Source organism: Microtus oregoni, unplaced genomic scaffold (assembly GCF_018167655.1).
Source record: "Microtus oregoni isolate MIOR12 unplaced genomic scaffold, Mior012 000016F_ref0000370, whole genome shotgun sequence".
Taxonomy (NCBI): Eukaryota; Metazoa; Chordata; class Mammalia; order Rodentia; family Cricetidae; genus Microtus; species Microtus oregoni.
In genome coordinates, this window is record NW_024543075.1 from 35,586,160 (window position 1) to 35,607,076 (window position 20,917).

General features: G+C 47.9%; 1 protein-coding gene across 4 annotated transcripts in view; it reads left to right on the forward strand.

The window, feature by feature from the left end:
• The first annotated feature begins 3,533 nt into the window (after window positions 1–3,533).
• Scube2 (signal peptide, CUB domain and EGF like domain containing 2) overlaps window positions 3,534–20,917 on the forward strand; it is a 70,322-nt gene continuing 52,938 nt past the window's right edge. For all 4 annotated transcript variants that reach the window (XM_041666742.1, XM_041666744.1, XM_041666743.1 and 1 more), the window contains exons 1-4: window positions 3,534–3,695; window positions 4,874–4,996; window positions 12,137–12,262; window positions 18,025–18,159. In XM_041666742.1, coding sequence (XP_041522676.1) covers window positions 3,578–3,695; window positions 4,874–4,996; window positions 12,137–12,262; window positions 18,025–18,159 — 502 coding nt within the window. In that variant the 5' untranslated portion in view covers window positions 3,534–3,577. The remainder of the gene's footprint in view (window positions 3,696–4,873; window positions 4,997–12,136; window positions 12,263–18,024; window positions 18,160–20,917) is intronic.

Here is a 20,917-nt window from a genome sequence, read left to right on the forward strand (position 1 = left end):
GGATTAAAGGTAAGTGCCACCATGACTGGATGGTTGCTTTAAAAAAAAAGATTTATTATTTTTATTTTGTGTGTGTGCCTGTGTGTGTGTGTGCACATGTGTGTGTGTGTGTGTGTGTGTATGTGTGTCTGAGCATATGTATGTATGCTTGCAGGTGCCAGAGGAAGCCAGAAGAAGGTGGCCAGTTTCTCTGGAACTGAAGTCACAGACAGTTGTGAGCTGCCTAATGTGTGTACTTGTAACTGAATCCTCTTCAAGAATAGAAAGTGCTCTTAACCACTGAACAATCTCTCTTGCCCCTGGTTGTGAATTTTTATTAAGGATTTTTAATTAATGGTCATCAGTGCCACTGATATGACTTGCTTTTTTGTGCATAGTATCATTGAGTTTTGGTATAAAAAGGAAGAATTTGAAGGTGTCTCCCCTGCTCTGGTGCGCTGTATAAAGGTTCGCTAGCTTCTCCGCTGCAGCTCCGGGTGGCTGCTTTTCCAGTGGGTACAGGAACTCTCAGAGCCTTTCTGCTTCTTCTGTGCGGGCAGGTCGTCATCACTTCTCTCCTGAGACCCGTTTTGTGCATGTTGCTCTTTTGCTATTTAGAAGTCTTGGCCTTTTCTTTTTGTGTTGTCTCATGAAAGCCTATGATTAATATTTATAATTAATATAATATATTATATACACACATATACATGTATCTCTGTGTGTGTCTATATACATGTTAAAGTCAGAGTATAGAACCTGAGTGTGCACTCATGTGAACTGGTCTAAGAGTCCATCCTGGGGAGTCAGGCAGAAAGACCCCATGTTTGGTGTTACACCTTGTTCTGGTCATCTTGGAATCGCTAATAATTTCATCTTCAACAACTGGGGGTTTTGTTTTGTTTTAGATAGGCTATCATTATGAAACCCAGGCTGGTTGCAAAACCACAATCCTGTCGCCTCATCTCCCTGAGTACTGGGATTACAGGAGGACACCATGACACTTGGCCAGATTTGTGCTTTGTCAGTGAAGTCTGGTGGAATAGGAGTGCACAGATATGGATGTCTGAGACACCCGGACGAGATCGTCACTTGTGGGCTCTGTCATTTGCCTGGCACTTGCATACACCTTGGGATGAATGTACAGGACTGTGGGGCCCACACTGTCTGATCCAGAGGCTGTGGAAACCTCAGAAGAAAGGGAACCTGGATGTGGGCAGCATGGAGCCTTCCCTCGATGTCTGCACTAAATGTTGCTAATAACTCATTACAGAACAAAGTAAACTCCGGGACCAAGCTTAGAGCTGGTGGTGTCTACAGCTACCACAGCCCTGCAAAGCTAAATCTACACACTTAGAAACCAAGGATGAGAAGTGTTACATTATTAACATACAGCACATGGGACTCCTGAGAGTAAAAGCAAGGGAAACAGTTAACCGAGTGAGGACGCAGCTTATAGAACGGGAAGAATCTTTGCTTAGCTCTACGTCAGAAGCTCAACCTCTAAAATGGCCAAAGAACTAAAAAAAAAAAAAAAAAAAAGTGAAACAAGAAATAAAACAGCTTGATCAATGAGTGGACAAAGATAGTTCTAAAGAGATGAAACACATACGGAGAGAGCAATGAGCTCCGAGGAGTTTAATGGGTAGCCTTGTGTGTTGGTGTGCTTTGACCGGAGCTGCAGAGAGCTGTGCCACACAATGGGAAGTTCTGAGTGGGATTTTCAGAAGAAATAACTTTGATCGTTTCAAAAGCAATGAAGCCTGAGGCGTCCGGAGAAAAGAAGGCAGTAATTTATGGCTACCACTAAAGACGAGGAGACAAAGGCTGAAAGGAAAGTTGCACTAAGTGAAGATTTACAAATGTGTTAAAAACAAAACAAAACAAAACACCACCCTTCAAACTAGGGCTAGTCAGTGTCTCAGCACCAAATACAAAAGGAATGGGAGGGAGGAGCCAGAGACTGAGGAAGGGATGGAACCTGACAGCCTGAACTGGAGAGGAAAGGTTAAAGGAAAACGCGATTCTTTTCTCAGCGTCTCTGTCCAGCAGCAGGAGAATATGTAAAATCCCGCCCAAAGAGACAGGCTGAGCCTGGGCCCTGAGCTGACACCAGGGCAGGGAAGCAGTCCTAGAGCTAAGGGGGGGGGGGGGGGCTGTAGGTAATAGCCAGAGCCCTGAGGAGACCTGTGTGCTCTTGTGTTTGAGCTAGGTGGGGGCTTCTGATGAGTTTTTTTTTTTTCTACCAAGGAATTAGTGTGTGTAAATATACATGTGCAGTAAGTGTATTTAGACATATGTCCACATACACTCGGTGCATGCAAACATTCACAGGAGAAAATGGAGTAAATACCATCAGAGAAACCCAGAGAAGAACATTCACATCTCTGCCTGGGGCCATCTGTTTCATCTAGGACAGTGGTTCTCAACCTTCCTAATGCTGCAGCCCTTTAATACAGCTCCTTATGTTGTGGTGACCCCAACCATAAAATTATTTTCTTTACTATTTCATAACTGTAACTTTGCTACTGTTATGAATCGTAATGTAAATAGCTGCATTTTCTGATGTTTTTAGGCAATCCTTATGAAAGGGTCATTTGAATCCCAAGGGGGTCTGTTGAGAACTAGGGGTTAAGTATTTGTTCCTGGAATGTTGCTGACTGGAAAAAGATGGGAAGGCCTGGCTGGGAGGAACAGGTGGGAGGTAGGCATTGCTTCTGTCTGCAGCTCTCCAAATCTGATGTTTTAAGGTTCCTGTGGTCATAGATGCCACCTATGTCCTGGACAAAGCTGGGTGTTCTACTGCCTGTGGTGGCCCACCCTTGACCCCTGGATCCTTTTTTCTTTCACCTCCTTGCTGTTGAGATACACTTAACATTCGGAGAAGAACATTCAAAGAGAGAGACAGAGAGAGAGAGAGAGAGAGAGAGAGAGAGAGAGAGAGACAGAGAGAGAGAGAGAGACAGAGAGAGAGAGAGAGACTCAGAGAGAGAGACTCAGAGAGAGAGACTCAGAGAGAGAAACAGAGAGAGACAGAGAGAGAGAAGACAAGACAGACACACACAGATAGACGGGGTTCTCACGGTGCCATCAGCTGAGGTATCAGAGAGCCTTGGCTATAGCCAGGCGCAGCGGAGTGTGTTGGACTGGGCAAAGCAGCTGGACTCACCGCCCCACTAAGATACCTTGTCCTGAATTCTCCCGACAGGGTTTGTGGAACCCCAAAAAGATGTTGTTGGAGGGGTGCTGGGCCTGGGGTCCATTGTCCCGTTGTTTTGGGACTCAGCGGGGACACTTTCTGGGCGTCCTGTGACTATTTCAGGCTGGAAGGACCCGGTCAAGTTGGAGGGCGCTCCCGAGAGGAGCTGAGGCTCAGGGCGCGCGCGGGGCGCTGCTGACAGCGGCTCGGGCGACCGCGGCCGCGCCCCCTCCGCCCCGGGCCGGGGAGGGGCCAGGCGGGCGGGGCGGCACCGAGGACCGTGTGAAACTGAGGCCGGGGCTCGGGGGCGGGCGGGGCCAAGGGGTGTCGGTGGGCGCGGAGGCCGGGAGCCCGCACACGCCTCCCTGCGCCTCGGCCGCCGCTCCGCGCGCTGCGGCTGCCATGGGGGTCGCGGGCCGCGGTCGGCCTGGGGCGGCCCGAGCGCTGCTGCTGCTGTTGCTGCTGCCGCCTCCGCTGCTGGTCGCCGCCGTCCGGGGCCGCGCTGACCGGCCGCTGGAGGGTGAGTGAGCAGGCGCGGGGCGCACCTGGCAGGTCGTAGGGCAGGGTCCCCCGGGTCCCCTTGCGTGGTCCCCAGCCCCTGGGAGCCCTCACCCTCCGTCCTCACCGTCGAGGAGGCTCCTGATCTGGGCTGTTGACTTCTGCTTCTTGTACCTGTCGTTTTCAGAGTTTCCTGAGAGTGCTTGCTCGCCAGATTGTCAGGGGCTGAGTGCAGTAGCAGGGACTGGAGCCTGGCGTCTCATTCCCCCTTGTGTAAATAAGGGAAACTGAGGTCGGGCTCCTGGCAGTTTTGCTCATTTTTCTCCTTTGGGGCTGTTAAGTTCTGCCAACTCCAGGATGAGTTGCAGAGAGTTCTGTGAGCACCGAATAGCTGCTGTCCCAAGACCGGAACTGTTCTAAGCCTCCAGGTTTGGAGCAGCCACGCTCCAAACCAGTAGGAAAGTCTGCTCTAATCGGACTTAAGTACTTTCAAAACTTTCGTTTTTATCTTCATATCCCGGAGCGGTGTCGACCCCGGAAATGCTTTGGCTTTGGTGGGTTGAGAGGACCGGCAGGGTTGGGGTTGGATCTCTGGAACATCATTCCTACATTGCACAGCCTGAGAGATACTGTTTGCCCAGAGACTGGGCCAACTTTTACCCCCACCTACATCCCAAACTCGGAGAAGGCTGAGGGACAGCTGTCTTGGCAGTCTTCTGGAACTTTCTGGCCAACCCTGCTCCTTGCTCCTCTGCTCTAGCAGGCAGTCTATGATATACTCATGTGCCAGGCGCATGCGCGGTGCTGGCTTGGCATTAAGGACCTGGCTCCGTTGTAAGGGCGCTGTGGAGAGACAGGTGAGAGCGGACAGTGACAACCCTGCATACTCTCTGCTAGGAATGAGCTAAATATATGGGAGCACGTGGTCCGGACGTCTACCCGACTTTAGGGGATCAGGGCTCACTTCCAAGAGGAGGCAGATCTGAAGTGAATCTCGGAGGCCTGTAAGGGATGCTTGGGTGATTCCTCTCAGAACAGGGCATTTGGAAATGGACCTGGACTTGGTGTGGTTTATCCTAGGGTGCCCTGGCAGTATGGGCTTTGGAGGAGTAGAGTGGGCGGGCTGGTGGGAGGTGATACTAGAGCCAGATCGCTCACAGCTTGGAAACCATACCAAGTGCTCGCTGTGTTCCTTTGCAGATGTGGACGAGTGCGCTCAACGGCTAGATGACTGCCATGTTGATGCGCTGTGTCAGAACACACCCACGTCCTATAAGTGCTCTTGCAAGCCTGGCTACAAAGGGGAGGGCAGGCAGTGTGATGGTAAGTGTCTCAGGGCCCTGGGTAAGTGGGCGGCAGGGAGGCTGCCCCTCCTTAGTTCTTGTAGCTCACAGTTGGTTAAATGAGGACTTCTACCTAGGGTACTGCCACCTGCTCTTGGAGACGATTTTCAGATCCTCAAAGGGTTGGGGCATTAGTTCCTCCCCAGAGTTGATTACAGTTTTATCTGGCTCCAAAATGTTCTTTGGTGTAGCTTCTGGAAAAGGATATGCGATGCTTTGCTATCTTTTGGTTCTACTTCCCTGGAGACCAAGGACTGGAGTCCTGCCTTCTGCTGTCTTTGGAGGATCCATCCTGTCTGTGGTTTTGGGCTGATTGATTGGGACCTACTAGACTTTAGAATTATACCCAGGCACTGCCTTATTTGAGTGACAGATTCACTCTGGAAAAATATGTGCAGAGGGAGAATTTAGCTCTTTGGTGCTCTAGACCTGGGGCCCTGAAGTCTGGACTCTGCCCACTGGGATTAGTTCAGTGTCTGAGCCACAGATCATACTGAATGGAAAGTGTTCTCCCAAGAGGGAGCCAAGCGCTAGCCATGGCAGTTCTCTTCAGGGAACTCTGGCTTATTTCCATGGCTCCTTTTCTGGATGGAAACACTGAGGACTTGGGGCACATGAACACAAAATCAGCCTGTGGGCAAAAGTCACCCCCTCATCTCCTTTCTGTCCCTCTGGCTGGATAAGAAACACCCATTAAACTGATGAGAGGTGTTTGGGCTCAGCTCTGCAGCTTCTCCTGCCTCTGGACCCAACCTTGATGAGTATACTGGAGGCCTCTTTCACTGAGAGTTTAAAATCTTTACAATTTGGGCTTAACTCCTGGTGGGAGTTGATCTGAATGCCCGCAGAAACAAAATCTACATAGTGAGTGAGAAAGTCCTGTCTAAGCCCTTGGAAGACCACATTAACTTCTTCAGGCAGGAGAAAAGACAGCTTAATGCATGTCTTTTTGGCTGACATTTGATGACTTGATTTAGTATTCATGTCTTGATGTTTCAAATGACCCTGTCTCTGAGAAGTCCAGTTCTTGGTGTTGGGATAGTATATAACATCCAGATGTAACTGGTGTGTGTGGTATACACTCATTTCTGGAGTTTGCTGCTCTTGTTTGGATTTTGAATTTTTTTGTTTTTTGAGACATGGTTTCATGTAGTGTAGCATGGCCTCAGACATACAACCAAGACTGATCCTCTTGCTTCTGCCTTCTAAGTGCTGGGATTATAGGTGTGTACCATCACACCTAGCTGTATTTTCTGTTTATTTATATAAGATTTACTTATTTTATGTATTGTGTTTGTTTGTTTGTTTTTTTCTTTTTTGGTTTTTCAAGACAGGGTTTCTCTGTAGCTTTGGAGCCTGTCTTGGAACTAGCTCTTGTAGACCAGGCTGGCCTCGAACTCACAAAGATCCTCCTGCCTCTGCCTCCCAAGTGCTGGGATTAAAGGCGTGCGCCACCACCGCCCGGCTGTATTGTGTGTTTTGTCTACATGTATATCTGCATACCAGAAGAGGATAGTGGATCCTATAGGATTACAGTTTTAGAGAGGCCTGAGTCACCATGTGGGTTCTGGACTTGAACCCAGGACCTCTGGGAGAGCAGTCAGTGCTCTTAACCACTGAGCCATCTCTCCAGCCCTCTATTGATTTATATTTTTAATTATGTGTTTGCTTGTATCTGTATGTAGGTATGTGTATGTGAGAGCAGGTGTTCTTGGAGATTAGACTATTTTTCTTTTACTTTTCTAAAACTTGTGGTTTTTTTTCTTTTAAAGAGACTTTGCATTTAGAAATACTTTTAGACCAGAAAGGTTATGAAACCATGCAAAGCTCATGGATATTTTTCACTCATCTTACCCCAATGCTGTCAGCTTACCAAAACACAGTACAGTCACCCAAACCAGGAAATTAGCAATGGCACGATGTCATTTAAAAACCAAACTGTAAACATCACTCAAACGTCATCAGATTCTCCCCGATGCTGTTACTGCTCCAGAATCCAGTTCCTGGTCCCAACCCACAGAGTCAGCATCTGTTCCTCTTGTGTTTCTCCAGCTCTCACTCTCTCTTTGTCTCACATAGAAACTTTTTTTGGGATAGGGTCTTTTGTAGCTCAGTCTGGCCTCAAACTTTCTGTGTAGCTGAGGAGATGATGCCCTCAAATTCCCGATCATCCTGCTTCCACCTCCCAAGGGCTGGGATTACAGGCATCGGACACTTCCCCTGGTTTATGTAATATTGAAGGTTGAAATCAGAGTCTCATTCATGTTAGGCCAGCATCTCCAGCCATGACATCAATACTTTAAAAAGATTTATTTGATATGTACGTATGCTACACATATGCATGTGCCCGTGGAGGCTTGGAGCTGCCTGATGTGGGTGCTGAGAACTGAACCAGGGTCCTTTGCAAGAGCTGCAAGTGCTCCTAACTGCTGAGCCGCCTCTCCTTCTGATGAACACTGTTTTGTTCATTTGCCTTGTATGAAGAGGCAAAGAATTGATAGAGCTAGACATGGTGGCTGAGACAGGAGGATTGCCATGATTTTGAGTTTAGCCTTGGCTATACACTGAATTTAAAACCAGTCAGAAGAGAACGTATCATGTCTTCTCGTGATATGACTTGGTAGCATTGCAGGAAGGCTGTCACAGGGACCTTTCCAGGAAACCACAGCAGCGATATATGTCACTATGTGCCATTCAGATGATGCCAATCATCACCTGGTTTAAGACACATCACATGGTGTCTGGTGAGCCGGGCATGTGGTGCATGCCTTTAATTGCAGCCCTCAGAAGGCAAAAGTGAGTGGCTCTCATGAGTTCAAGGCCAACCTCATCTACAGAGTGAATTCCAAGACAGCCAGGGCTATGCAGAGAAACACTGTCTTGACAAACAAAAACAAAACAAAAAAATGGTGTCTACTGGCTTCTCTACTGCAAAGTTACTATCCCCCCCCCCATTTATAGTGGACGCATATTTGGGGGAGCCAGGATCCTTCTTGTCCCTCAAGTCTTTGTTCACTGATGTTAGCCTCTGACTGTGGATCCTGTCTGTCTGTAGCAGGTATCACTGTGGTGTGCTGACTGTGGATCTTGTCTGTAGCAGGTATCACTGGTGTGCACCTCCTTGAGACTTCTCACTGAGCCCCCTTATGCATCTCCAAACTGGGTTCTTTAAGGAAGATCTGCCCCTTGCTCGCCCGTCCATTCCTTCATTGGTTTTATAACATTATTTATTTTCAGATTGTTCCGGCTCCAGCTGTTGGAAGCTCCTTTTCGCTATTGCCTATGTCATTTTTCACATCCTGTTTTTTTTTTAATATTTTTTATTGTAAGCTCCTCCACACTGTCCTATGTTTTCTGCTTGCCCTGGCACCAAACCCTTCCCACAGTGAGCTCTGGTTCCTTTGGTGGAAAAGGGTCAGAGTATACAGACCCCAGAGCTGCCATTGTTCCGAGGGCTCCTCTGTGCACACAGTTAGCATGTCCAGGCATGTATGCTGTTTATTCATGTTTGCTGTTGTTTGTTTTTCTGAGACAGGGTCTCTCTAGTATATCGTCTCAGCTGTCCTGGAACTTGCTGTGTAGACCAGGCTGGCCTCAAGCTTACAGAGATCCACTTGTCTGCCTCCTGAGTGCTGGGATTACAGGTGTGTATTACCTTGTCTGACTTATTTATTCTTTGTTCTTGTTCTTATGCATATATATTAAAAACTGTGGGTAGCGCTGACATTTTGAATTCTGTTGTCACTTCAGCCTTCTTCACTAGCAGGTTTTTCTTCCCACAGTAAGAAGCCAGCCCTACCCTGCAGGTGGCAATGGTGTGGCTGGGCAGTAGAGGGGGCCCCTGGCAGTGGTACCAGGATCTAACTCTCAGGCATGAACTGACTTTGGGGAGCCCATTCTCTATGGAGAGGCACCTTGCTCAGCCTAGACATGGGGTGAGGGCGTGGATGGAGAATGGGGAAGAGGGGTTAGTACTTTACCGATGAGTCTTCCTTGTGTTTTATTTTTTTATTTTTATTTTTTTTTAATATTTATTTATTTATTATGTATACAATATTCTGTCTGTGTGTATGCCTGCAGGCCAGAAGAGGGCACCAGACCCCATTACAGATGGTTGTGAGCCACCATGTGGTTGCTGGGAATTGAACTCAGGACCTTTGGAAGAGCAGGCAATGCTCTTAACCTCTGAGCCATCTCTCCAGCCCCCTTCCTTGTGTTTTAATTCACAATATATTTAGTTTGTTTCTTTGTGTGTCTCACTTATCCATTACGTCCCACCTGACCCCTACCCCTCCTGGTTACTTGTTTGTATTATGAACATAAACGGAATGTCATTGCATTTCTGAGAATCAAGGCTGTGCCAAATTAGTCCTCAAACAGGTGTTGTGTCTTCTTGTTCCCTTCACCCTGCCCCGTGACTCCCCTTTCTACCCCTTTCCCTCTTATCTGTGGTATCCTGTTTATTCTTCCTTTGTCTTTTGTACGAATAAACAAATAGATGCCTTCTTCCTTTCCTTCCTTCCTTCCTTTTCTTTTTTTCTGAGATGGATTTTCTGTGTAGCCTTGACTGTCCTGGAACTTGCTCTGTAGACCAGGCTAGGCTCGAACTCATAGAGATCCGTCTGCCTCTGCTTCCCAAGAGCTAGAACTAAGGGTGTGCACCACTGCTGCCCAGATGCCTATTTTCTTTTTATTAACAGCTTTTCAGATGCATCATGCATATACCATAAATTTCACCGATTTTTATATACAAATCAAAGGTTTGTAATAAATTGTCTGAGTTGTATAGCCACACATCCAGAGTTTTCAAACATTGTACTCTCTCAGTAAGATTTACCATGCACACTTCATTCCCAGCCCTCCCCCAGCAACAGCTAACCAGTGATCTACTCCTGATACCTTCCTGGTCTCAGCAGCCGCTAACTAGCAACCTATTTCTAGCTCCTTTCCTGGATGCTTCATATAGATGAACTCCTTGTGTTTAGATTCGTGCTCTTGGTGCTGCTTTTGAAGCAGTTCTTTCTGTAGTCTGTATCCATATTTCATTTCTTTTTAAAAAGCAGAGAATAAGTAGTCTGTGCTACAGATCTGCCATGGGCTTTGTTCTTGAGACAGAGTCTTGCTATGTGATCCAGGCTGTCCCCAAACTCATCATACAGCCTGCACTGGCTTCAAGCTTGTGACCTCTCTTTTTCTCTCTCTTTTATTGAAAATGGATTTTTTCTCACATAATATATCCTAATTACAGTGTCCCCTCCCTCTACTCCTCCCAGTTCCTCCCCACCTCTCCTCCCATCTGAATTCACTCCCTTTCTATCTCTCATTAGAAAACAAATAGGCTTCTTAAAGGATAATAGTAAAATAAAATAAAAATGAACACATTGGGCTAGGACAGAACAATCAGAAGGAAAAGAGCCCAGGAGAAGGCACAAGAAACAGATACAGATGCAGAGATACACTCATTTACACACTCAGGAATCCCATAAAAACACAAAACTGGAAGCCATAGTATATACTCAAAGGACCTTTAAGGTGAGAGGGGAGAGAGAGAGGAAGGGGATGGAATATGAGACAAGGAACCCCAAAGGTGCCATTGAGTTCCTTTCCTGTTGACATCTACTGCTAGGCATCCAGCCTACCCTTAAGAGGAGTTTGTTTCCCCCATGAGATTCCCTTGAGCAAACTAAAAGTTTCATTTGCAAGTGGTTATCAATTGGAGGTTATTCAGGATTAGGGATGGGAAATTAGGGATGGCCTTTTACCGCTAGGACCCCATGTGGTGCAGACCCATCTAAGTCTCTGTGAGATCATATGTGTGTTGGTCCTGTTGATTTAGAGAGCCTTGTCTGCTTGGTGTCTTCTGTCCTCTCTGTCTCTTTCTGCCTCCTCTGCTGCAGGGTTCCCCAACCCCTGAGGGGAGGGATTTGATGGAGATCTCCTGCTTAGGGCTGAGTGTTCTCAGGTCTGTCATTTTCTGCATGTCTGCCCGTGGGTCTCTGGTCTCATTTTTGTACCCTTAGTTCTGTTCCATGATCTCCTTATCCTCAGGCTGCTGTTCTAAGGACAGCTTTATAGTAAGTTCCTCTGGATGTTTCTGAATGGCGTTAGCTCTTCTGAGACTCTTTATTCCCACATAAACTTTATTCATGTTGAAATTCTGTATGCATGTTTGTTTTTTTATGTGTTGAATTTAACATATTCTAGGCACTCTTTTGCATTTTGATTTTTTCATTTAACAGTATATTAATTATTTCAAATCATTTCATAGCAACCATCTTCATTCTCTTTTAGAGCTACATAGAATACATCGAGTGGATGTACCATGACTTAGGGTTTCTGTTGCTGTGATGGACACCATGACCAAAGCTCTTTGGGGAGGAAAGGGCTTATTTGACTTACATTTCCATATCATAGTCCATCACTGAAGGAAGTCAGGACAGGAATTCAAACAGGGCAGGAACCTGGAGTCTGGAGCTGATACCAAGGCCATGGAGGGGTGCTGCTTATGGCTTGCTCTTCATGGCTTGCTCGGCATGCTTTCGTATAGAACCCAGGACCAACTGCCCAGCACTGGCACTGCCCACAATAGGCTGGGCCCTCACCCATCAATAACTAACTAAGAAAATGCCTTGCAGCTGATCTTATAGAAGCATTTTTCTCAATTAAGATTCCCTCCTTCAGCCGGGCGGTGATGGCACACGCCTTTAATCCCAGCACTTGGGAGGCAGAGGCAGGCAGATCTCTGTGAGTTCGAGGCCAGCCTGGTCTACAAGAGCTAGTTCCAGGACAGGACCCAAAAGCCACGGAGAAACCCTGTCTTGAAGACTCCAAAAAAAAAAAAAAAAGATTCCCTCCTTCTAGATGACTCTAGCTTGTGTGTCAGTTAACACAAGGCAGTCAGCACACACCCCAGCCATTAAATTGCTGTCCTAAATACAAACTTTTAGGTTGCTTCTAGTATTTTGTAATTTGAAATAATACAGCAATTAATGAGTAGCGCTTGTTTATTTTTCTATCTGGGTGGATTCTAAGAAGTGGGGTGGCTGGCTACCAGGTAAATGCATACATACGTCTCCTAAAGAAACAGTAACTACTGGATCGACTCTCCTTTACTTTCCAGACGTGGATGAGTGTGACAGTGAGCTAAATGGAGGCTGTGCCCACGACTGCTTAAACATTCCGGGCAACTATCGCTGCACCTGTTTCGATGGCTTCAGGTTGGCTCATGACGGTCATAATTGTCTCGGTAAGAAAAACATTTGACCATGGCCATTTTCCTCTCCCCACCCTCTAGCATCCTCGTTCTTTTTGGAAACTTACCTGGTACATTTCCGTCATCAGGGTACTTGCCCAGCATGCACAAAGCCCTGCCTTCCATCTCCAATGCTGCAAAAGCAGGCATGGTGGTGTATGTCTGTCATCTCAGCACTTAGGGGATAGAGGCGGACTGATCGGTAATTCAAGATCATCCTTAGCTACATAACAAACTTGAGGCCAGCCTGGGCTACATGAGACCCTGGTTACATATAAAAAAAAAAACAAGAAGAGATCAAAAGATCAGGGAAATGTGGGTTTTGGCCCCTTAGACATTAGTCTATGTGACAGAAAACTGGGTAGGTAAAGTGCAAATTGCTTTAGTCCAAGGGATGGGTGGCCATTGACATTACTGTTTATTGAATTTTCCTTCCTTCCTTCCTTCCTTCCTTCCTTCCTTCCTCCCTTTCTCTCTCTCTCTCTCTCTCTCTCTCTCTCTCTTTCTTTTGGTCTTTTGAGACAGGGTTTCTCTGTGGCTTTGGAGCCTGTCCTGGAACTAGCTCTTGTAGACTAGGCTGGCCTCAGACTCACAGAGATCCACCTGCCTCTGCCTCCCATGTGCTGGGATTAAAGATGTGCACTACCACTGCCTGGCTTTATTAATTTTTCTGACATTGACTTACTGCCATTTATATCTTAGGTGTTCTATTGAAAGAATCCAACAATCCTTTATCCTTTAAGTATTATGCCGGGTGGTGGTGGCGCACGCCTTTAATCCCAGCACTCGGGAGGCAGAGGCAGGCGGATCTCTGTGAGTTCGAGGCCAGCCTGGTCTAGAAAGAGCTAGTGCCAGGACAGGAACCAAAAGCTACGGAGAAACCCTGTCTCGAAAAATCAAAAAAATAAATAAATAAATAAAATAAATAAGTATTATGTCTTTATTCTTGCCTCAGATATATTTTGGGTCACAGTCAGGAAGATTCCCATATATATATATATATATATATATATATTTTAATGAAAGACAAAAGCTTTCTGTGAGCATCCTCCAGGATTTCTGCAACTCAGAAACACTCCCTGGCATGTCCCCTTGAAGTGAAGACTGCAGAGTGTCTCCACTGGTTCCTGACGAGAGCTCTAGGTCAGAACCTAGAAGTCCTGGAGGATGGTGCTGAGATTGCATAGAGTGGGAGGATGCAGCACCCCAGGCGGTAGGCTTTGCTTGGCTCACTCTATCAGCCCTGCAGGAGGGCGGTATGCTGATGACCCTTTCTGGGGCTGACCTACAGGCCAACTAAGGGGCAACTTGAGCCAGGCTCTGTATCTGGGAGACAGATAGACAGATCTTCCTTTATGGTGTGGTAGGAATGGTCATGTGATCGGCTTGAAGAGCCCTAGAAGTGCCAGAGAGGTGGCACACTTGGTAAAGTGCCTGCAGTGCGAGTTTGAGGACCTGAGTTCAGATCCCCAGCACCCATGTAAAAGTTGGGCATGGCGTATGCACTTGCAGTCCCAGCATTGGGGAGGCAGAGGCAGTCAGATCCCTGGAGTTCACTGACCAGATGACCTAGCCCAGTTAATGAGCTCCGTGTCCAGGGAGGGACCTTGACTCAAAAATATAAGTTGGAGAGCACCCGAGGAAGGCACTTGACCGTGAGCTCTGACCTCACACACGTACACACGGAGCTCTGACCTCACACACGTACACACGGAGCTCTGACCTCACACACGTACACACGTACACACGTGCAGACACCCACGTGAACACCCCTTCCTCTCTCTCTAAGTCCAGGCTGAACTTATGTTTGAAAGGTTGGACTCTGGAGTGGGGCAGAGGAGGAGAACATTCCATTTGGAATTCAGCCCTGATATGACATTTCAGTATTACCTGGCTTGAACCTTTCTTGTCTGTGTCCATGAGAGAGTTCAGGTTTGAGTGTACAGGCCTGTGGGCTTCCAAGCCTGCAGCTGTCAGTCATATCATGGGTGGCTAGGGGAGTAAAAACTCCTAAGCAGGCAGCTCCTCAAAAGAATACATTGAGAAAGAACCCTGTGAGCAGAAATAAACCACAATGAGTTGAAAATTCAGACAAGGCTTCAGTTTGTGGGACAGCATACACACTAGGGTTTTGTTGTTATTGTTGGTTTGTTTTCCATCTTTGGAGGAAGATTTCCCTGTGGTTTGCTTAAAGTGTCATTTTGAGGGGTGATATCTGATGGCTGACCTGGACATCTCTGTGGGGAGTGAGCTCCCCGAGAGAGCAACAGGCTGGACAATCCAAGGTCTAACAACACCAACCAAGGTCGAGTGGGGCTTTCCGAACTGATTTCCAGGCCTAGAGTCTTGCCTTAGGCAATAACAGATGACTCAGCTGAATGTCCTTGTCACCCACAAGGGACGTGAATTCTGTGGAGACCCTAGGTGTCCACTGAGCATGTGTGTAAGGGCTAAAGAACCCTAGGGGAAGGTAGTAGAGGACTGGGAATATAACTCAGTTGGGAGAATATTTTTTTTAATTTATAAAATTTTATGTGCATCGGTGTTTTGTCTGCATGCATGTCTATGTGAAGGTGTCAAAACTGGAGTTATAGACAGTTGTGAGCTGCCATGTGGGTGCTGGAATTGAACCATGATCTTCTGGAAGAGTAGCCAGTGCTCTTAACCTCTGAGCCATCTCTCCAGCCCATTGGTAGAAAATTATATTAGCCTGCACAAATCCCTGGGCTCAATTTCCAGCACCCCATAAAACAGATATAGGGAACATGTGTAAATTCAGTATTCTGGAGGCAGAGGCAGAAGGATCAGTAGTTCAAGGTTATCCTTAGCTACATAGCAAGTTTGAGACCAGCCTGGACTACATGAGACCCTGTCTTAAAGAAGAAGAGGAGAAGCAAGAAGAGAGGGAGGAGGAGGAAGAAAGACATGAGGGAAAGCTGTCCATTTGGAAGAGGAGGAGGAGGAGCACACACAGGGACTTCTTTGGGCCTACATACTTTGTGACAAAATGCTTGTGGCAAGAAAGAACTCAAAGCCCAGATTCCTCTGGAGTGGCAGGTTCCTGTGTTTTCTGGGGTCATTTCTTCCCTGTGGCCAGCCCCCTAAACACATTAGCTACAAATATACCCGGTAGCATGCAGAGTACAGACACCTTTCAGCTCCGAGGCCCTCAGTGCTGTAGTCTGGGAAGCAAATACATGGAACACAACAATACTCTTCCCTGCAGCCCGCCCACCTGACCTCAGTTCTGAGAGGTTTAAGAGCACCACTGCCTGGCCTTACCGGAGTCCAGCTACACTGATGTCTCTGGAAGATGTAGCCAGGTCTCTGGGGACTGCTACAAGGTGGAGTCTGAAGACACCCACTAGCTACTGACCCATGCTTGTCATGTGGGCATACACTGTATTTATTCCATCTCAGTGTGTCACCAACGTGATAACACATTGCCGATTGTTTGGAGAGGAGATTTAGTAAGCGGCACAGGGAATGGGGCCGTCGTGACCCAGGAGAGCTTGCCCTCAGGCATGTCAGGGAGATGAAGCTCCTGCTCACCACGCCCTCGCTGCAGAATGCCTAGGCCAGGTGTCCCAGCATGGGCTTCCTTTGGCGTAGACGGGGCAAGTTTGTTAGGCTTCAGGGGATGGCTACAGTCCCATCAGTTTAGGAGAACATTGCTCGCCAGTGTAGGAGGACCCGTCTTGAAACCAGATAACAGACATTTAAATGTGAGTTTTCTGACTACAGATACACCCAGGATTCGGTGACAGGCACAGGACTATTAAGCTGGAACAGTGGTTGTTATTTGTTTTTTTTTGTTTGTTTGGTTTTTTTTTTTTTTTTTTTTTTTGGTTTTTCAAGACACGGTTTCTCTGTAGCTTTGGTCCCGGAACTAGCTCTTGTAGACCAGGCTGGCCTCGAACTCCCAGAGATCTGCCTGCCTCTGGGTCCCGAGTGCTGGGATTAAAGGCGTGCGCCACCACCGCCCGGCTTTGTTTTGTTTTTTAAATCAGCTTTTTCCTTGAGCCTTTGTGCTATCTGAGGTTCTGAAAGTTTCCTTCTTGACTCTGGTCATCTGCTCTGTGTTGTTTGTTGCTCATGCACTGATGTTATGAACACTAACCTGTGCTCTACTAAGTTATACGATTTTATATTGTATTATATAACAAAAACCTGTATGTATCTGCCAGGCGTGCACACTTAGCGAGGACCCACAAAGGGTAGCGAGAAGGCTCAGCACAGCTGGGGCAGGGTCTCAGGCCACAGTGAAAGGAAGGGAGCGGTACTTCCTTTCTGCCAGTGTCTTTCCAGGTTCTGGGGACTCCTGCTCACTCCTCTGCTGAATCTTCCCTGCCCCTGGCACTGTCCGGAATTCTCTACCTGGCTTGTGCCATTCTGCTTTTCCACAGTTCTGGCTTTGGCCCTCTCATCATCCACAAGTGAATGATGTTCAAAGCTGTGCTCACACCACCCCATGGTGTTCATACCGCCCCACAGTGTTCACACCACCCACAGTGCTCACACCACCCCCACACTGTTTACACCACCCCACAGTGCTCACACCACCCCACAGTGCTCACACCACCCCTCAGTGCTCACACCACCCCACAGTGCTCACACCACCCTACAGTGCTCACACCACCCCACAGTGCTCACACCACCCCACAGTGCTCACACTGCCTCACAGTGTTCACACCACCCCTCAGTGCTCACACTGCCCCACAGTGCTCACACCACCCCACAGTGTTCACACCACCCCATAGTGCTCACACCACCCCACAGTGTTGTCTGCCCATACTATCCATCTGCTCCCTCATGTCTGCTGGGCCCTTTAGCACGTTAGGAGAACTCTCTCTGCCTTGTGGGGAGGGAACAACCATGTCTCCGTTTCTGTTTCTGAGACTGGTGTTAGTCTTTCTAGAAAGCCTCCATCCTGTCCTCCAAGGAGCACTGAAACAGTGACATTACCCCTGGGGCATCTTGTCAACCCAGCAGTTTTCTCGCTGGCCTCTCCAGCTTGCCCCAAGAGCAGCTGCTCTGTTCCGTTTCTTCCCACAGCACTGGTTTGGACTGTCTCTGGTGCACAGGGTGCCAGACCCTAGGCTTTCCCCCATCTCTACTGCTGCCTGAGATTTCCCAGAGAGGGGGCTTGGCTGTGTGACCTTAATCTATCTTCCTGAATGTACCTCCTGTGACTTCTCTCCACGTCTCCCAGGCTCCAGCCAAATGGCATGACTCACTGCTATCCAATACACTCAAAGCACAAAGCTTCCCAGCCTCCAACCAAGGGGAGGGCTCTGGCCCTCCAGCCTGGAATTTCTCTTCTCCAGGTTTGTAACTGAAGGACTCCTAAGGGCCCAGCCCTTGTTGGCTGTCCCCACAAAGTCCTTGCTGATAGCACACAATCGCCTGCCCCCTCCCTTCTTCCTCCTGTCCCACCCTTCATTTTATCTTAGGACCTATTGTATAGCATTTTTTTTTTCTGTCCTGAAGGCATTCTCAGGAAGCCAAGCCCTATCTTGCCCATCTGGCCCTGTGCTTTAGAAAGTGAAGGTGTTCCGTGGCTTTTGTGAACCAATTATTTTGTGTTGTCCCAGGGGCTTGTCTAGCTGAGCCCCAGACCCATGGGGGCTGGGCGAACCAACCACCAGCTCTTTTGGCTCAGGAGGGCATCTCTTAGCAGGAATCCCTGAGCGCCCTAGCTGGGTGGGGCTTTGAAACAGCCACAGCGGTGACTCTTGATCCCTCTTTCCTTCCAGATGTGGACGAGTGCATGGAGAACAATGGTGGCTGTCAACACACCTGCCTCAACGTCATGGGGAGCTATGAGTGTGGCTGCCAAGAAGGTTTCTTTCTGAGTGACAATCAGCACACTTGCATTCACCGCTCAGAAGGTACCTCGGCCTGGCTGAGGGTGGGAGGCAGAGTTATCAGAGCCCCCCCCCCCCCCCCACGCACAATGACTTTATCAGGGAAGCAGAGTGCTAGTTTTGGAGGTTGGGGACAAGTCCAGGATGTGCTGGTAGAAGGACATAGCTCTGTTACCTTCATCTTCGTCACCTAGCAACGTGACAGTCTGTGGGATCTCAGGTCTTCGCAAACTTTCACACCCTCTGATCCTAATCTCTAAATAGAGTACTTTTCAGACATCAGAACATGGCTCTGGAGAAATTAGGTGTATTATTTGCCAAGTTTTTCAAAAGGACTTTGGGAGTCACAGCACCAGTGCAAGCCTGCCCCTTGCTCTGCGCTGGGGGTGGGGGCGGGAGTGGGAGCTGGACCCTCCCCCTGGGTCTAGCCTCTTGCAGCCCCAAGCCACAGCAGGCCCTGCTCTGAGTTTTGCATTTCTTGCCTTCTATGCTTCTAGGGCTCTGTGTTTGTGTGTGTGTGTGTGTGTGTGTGTGTGTGGGTGTAAGACTCCCCTCTCTGGACTAGAGGTTCTGTGTGTTTCCTTTCTCCTCACCCATTCAGCCATTACCCTTCTCTGATGGTCTCCCTGTCATACTCTTTGCTTTGAGTTTATGTCTTTTATTATTATTATTTTAAAATTCCCATGACTTTGACAGAGTCTTGAGAGGGAGAGGCAAGAACAAGTAACTAATCAGTCAATTCTCTTCTTCTTCTTCTTCTTCTTCTTCTTCTTCTTCTTCTTCTTCTTCTTCCTCCTCCTCCTCCTCCTCCTCCTCCTCCTCCTCCTCCTCCTCCTCCTCTTCTTCCTCCTCCTTCTCCTTTGAGTGTTTTGAGACAGGGTTCCTCTGTAGCTTTGGAGTCTGTCCTGGGACTTGCTCTGTAGACCAGGCTCGCCTCAAACTCACAGAGATCCGCCTGCCTCTGCCTCCCGAGTGCTGGGATTAAAGGTGTGCGCCACCATCGCCAGGCTGGATTCCCACATCTTAAGAGTGAAGTCTCTTTAAAAGTTCTTCCATTCTTTAATTACAAACTTATAAACTTATTGTTTATCATGGCTTTAGTGGATTTTTCAAGGTTTCCTCATGGAGAGCGCTTGTCAGAGAAGCCTGGGTGGGGCAGCGGGTTTGACAGCGTTGTCACCCAGTCTCAGTGCTCACGCGGGAGGAGTCAGACACACTGGTTCTGATTTCTCCTCATGTCAACTGTGGCCCTTGAAGGGTAGTGATGGCTTTTTTCTTCCTGCTGGGGTCTCTGGATCCTGGTGGCATTGAATGAAGTTTCACAGGAAGTCAGAACTGGAGATGGGAATCGTTTAAGGAGGCAGGCAGAGAATGACAATCTCAGAGCACCTCTCCTTTGCTCTGACTTTCTCTTCTGGTGGCTGAGGAGGGAGGCAATGACCTGCTGGTAAAGCCATTGCCTCAGCACCCCCAGGATAGACTCCACCCACCCAGGAGGGCTTCCGGTCTCCTACTTACATTATGTTCCAGACCCCTGGCACAGTCTCCTCTCCTCCTACAAGCCCCTAGACTGACTTGAGATCCAGGCTTCTCAGAGCAGAGGTAAACACCAGTGCGGTTCTTTCTGCGAGCTGTATTAGAATTCTAGCTCTTCCACAGTTCAGACATTCTTGGATCCCCTGATGAGTACTTAACATGAGCATAGATGTCTGGAACTGAAACCCAAATCCGAGAATTGCCTTTGCGGTCTGGAAGTGCTCTGATTGTTGTGTTTCAACCTGACTGCTGAGCAGATTCCTGCCAGTGCGAGCCAGCAGGTTACAGCAGTGTGCAGTGGGGACCCCCTTTCACCCTAGGAATTCGTTTTTTCAACCAAACGACTTCTAAACAATCGTTCCTTAGGACCCCCTCCTTCATGTGTACAGTATCCTTCTGGAGACTGTGTTCAGATAGACCTTAAAATCCACAATGGAAAGCGGGTAAAAGGGAGGTAATGTCACAGGCTAGTATTTTCTACTGCTACTGCTTTTTAAAAAATTATTTACTAAGTATTTTTCAATAAGGGGAACTGCTAGCTGATTTTGATGGAAACTCAAGCTACAGAATTTTTGTTACAAATCTTTAGAAAGCCCAGAGCTGAATCAAGAGAATGTGTGTTTTCACCCATGTAATGGAGGGTAGGCTGGGGAGAAGCATCGCCGTCAACCCGCCTTTGTTCCTATTCAGGGGTGCTCAGGCTCTCAAAATGAGCATTTCTCCTTTGTCTTGGCTGTGCTGAGGGTATTTGGACAGTGGACTGATGCCCTGGCCGAGCTGCTGGGAGACATCGGGGCCATGGGGAAGACTGCATTCAGTAGTGCATAGTTCTCACTTTATGTATTTTCTGTCACATTCTCAAGGAATAGTCTTATTTTTATAATAATATTATAATATTATTATTTGGCTTTTGAAGACATGGTTTCTCTGTATAGCCCTGGCTGTCCTGGAGCTTACTCTGTAGACCAGACTGGCTCCTTATTCTGTTTTAAGTTCCCAGAAATATCCTACAGAGGAAGGCTGGCGAGGGAGCAAAGGTTTGGGGAATCTCCACGATTTCTGAGCATCTTCCCTTTGGTAAAGCCTTAGCTTTAGACATGACTACCAGACCAGGTCCTTGGGGAGTTAGGGCCCTGGCTGGCCTTCCTGGTTTGAACCAGATCTATCTACCTCCTCTAGCCGTGGCCATATTTTGAGTTGGGGTGCTGGGAAAAGCTTTGGGGGTCACCTCTTGAAAAGCCACCCA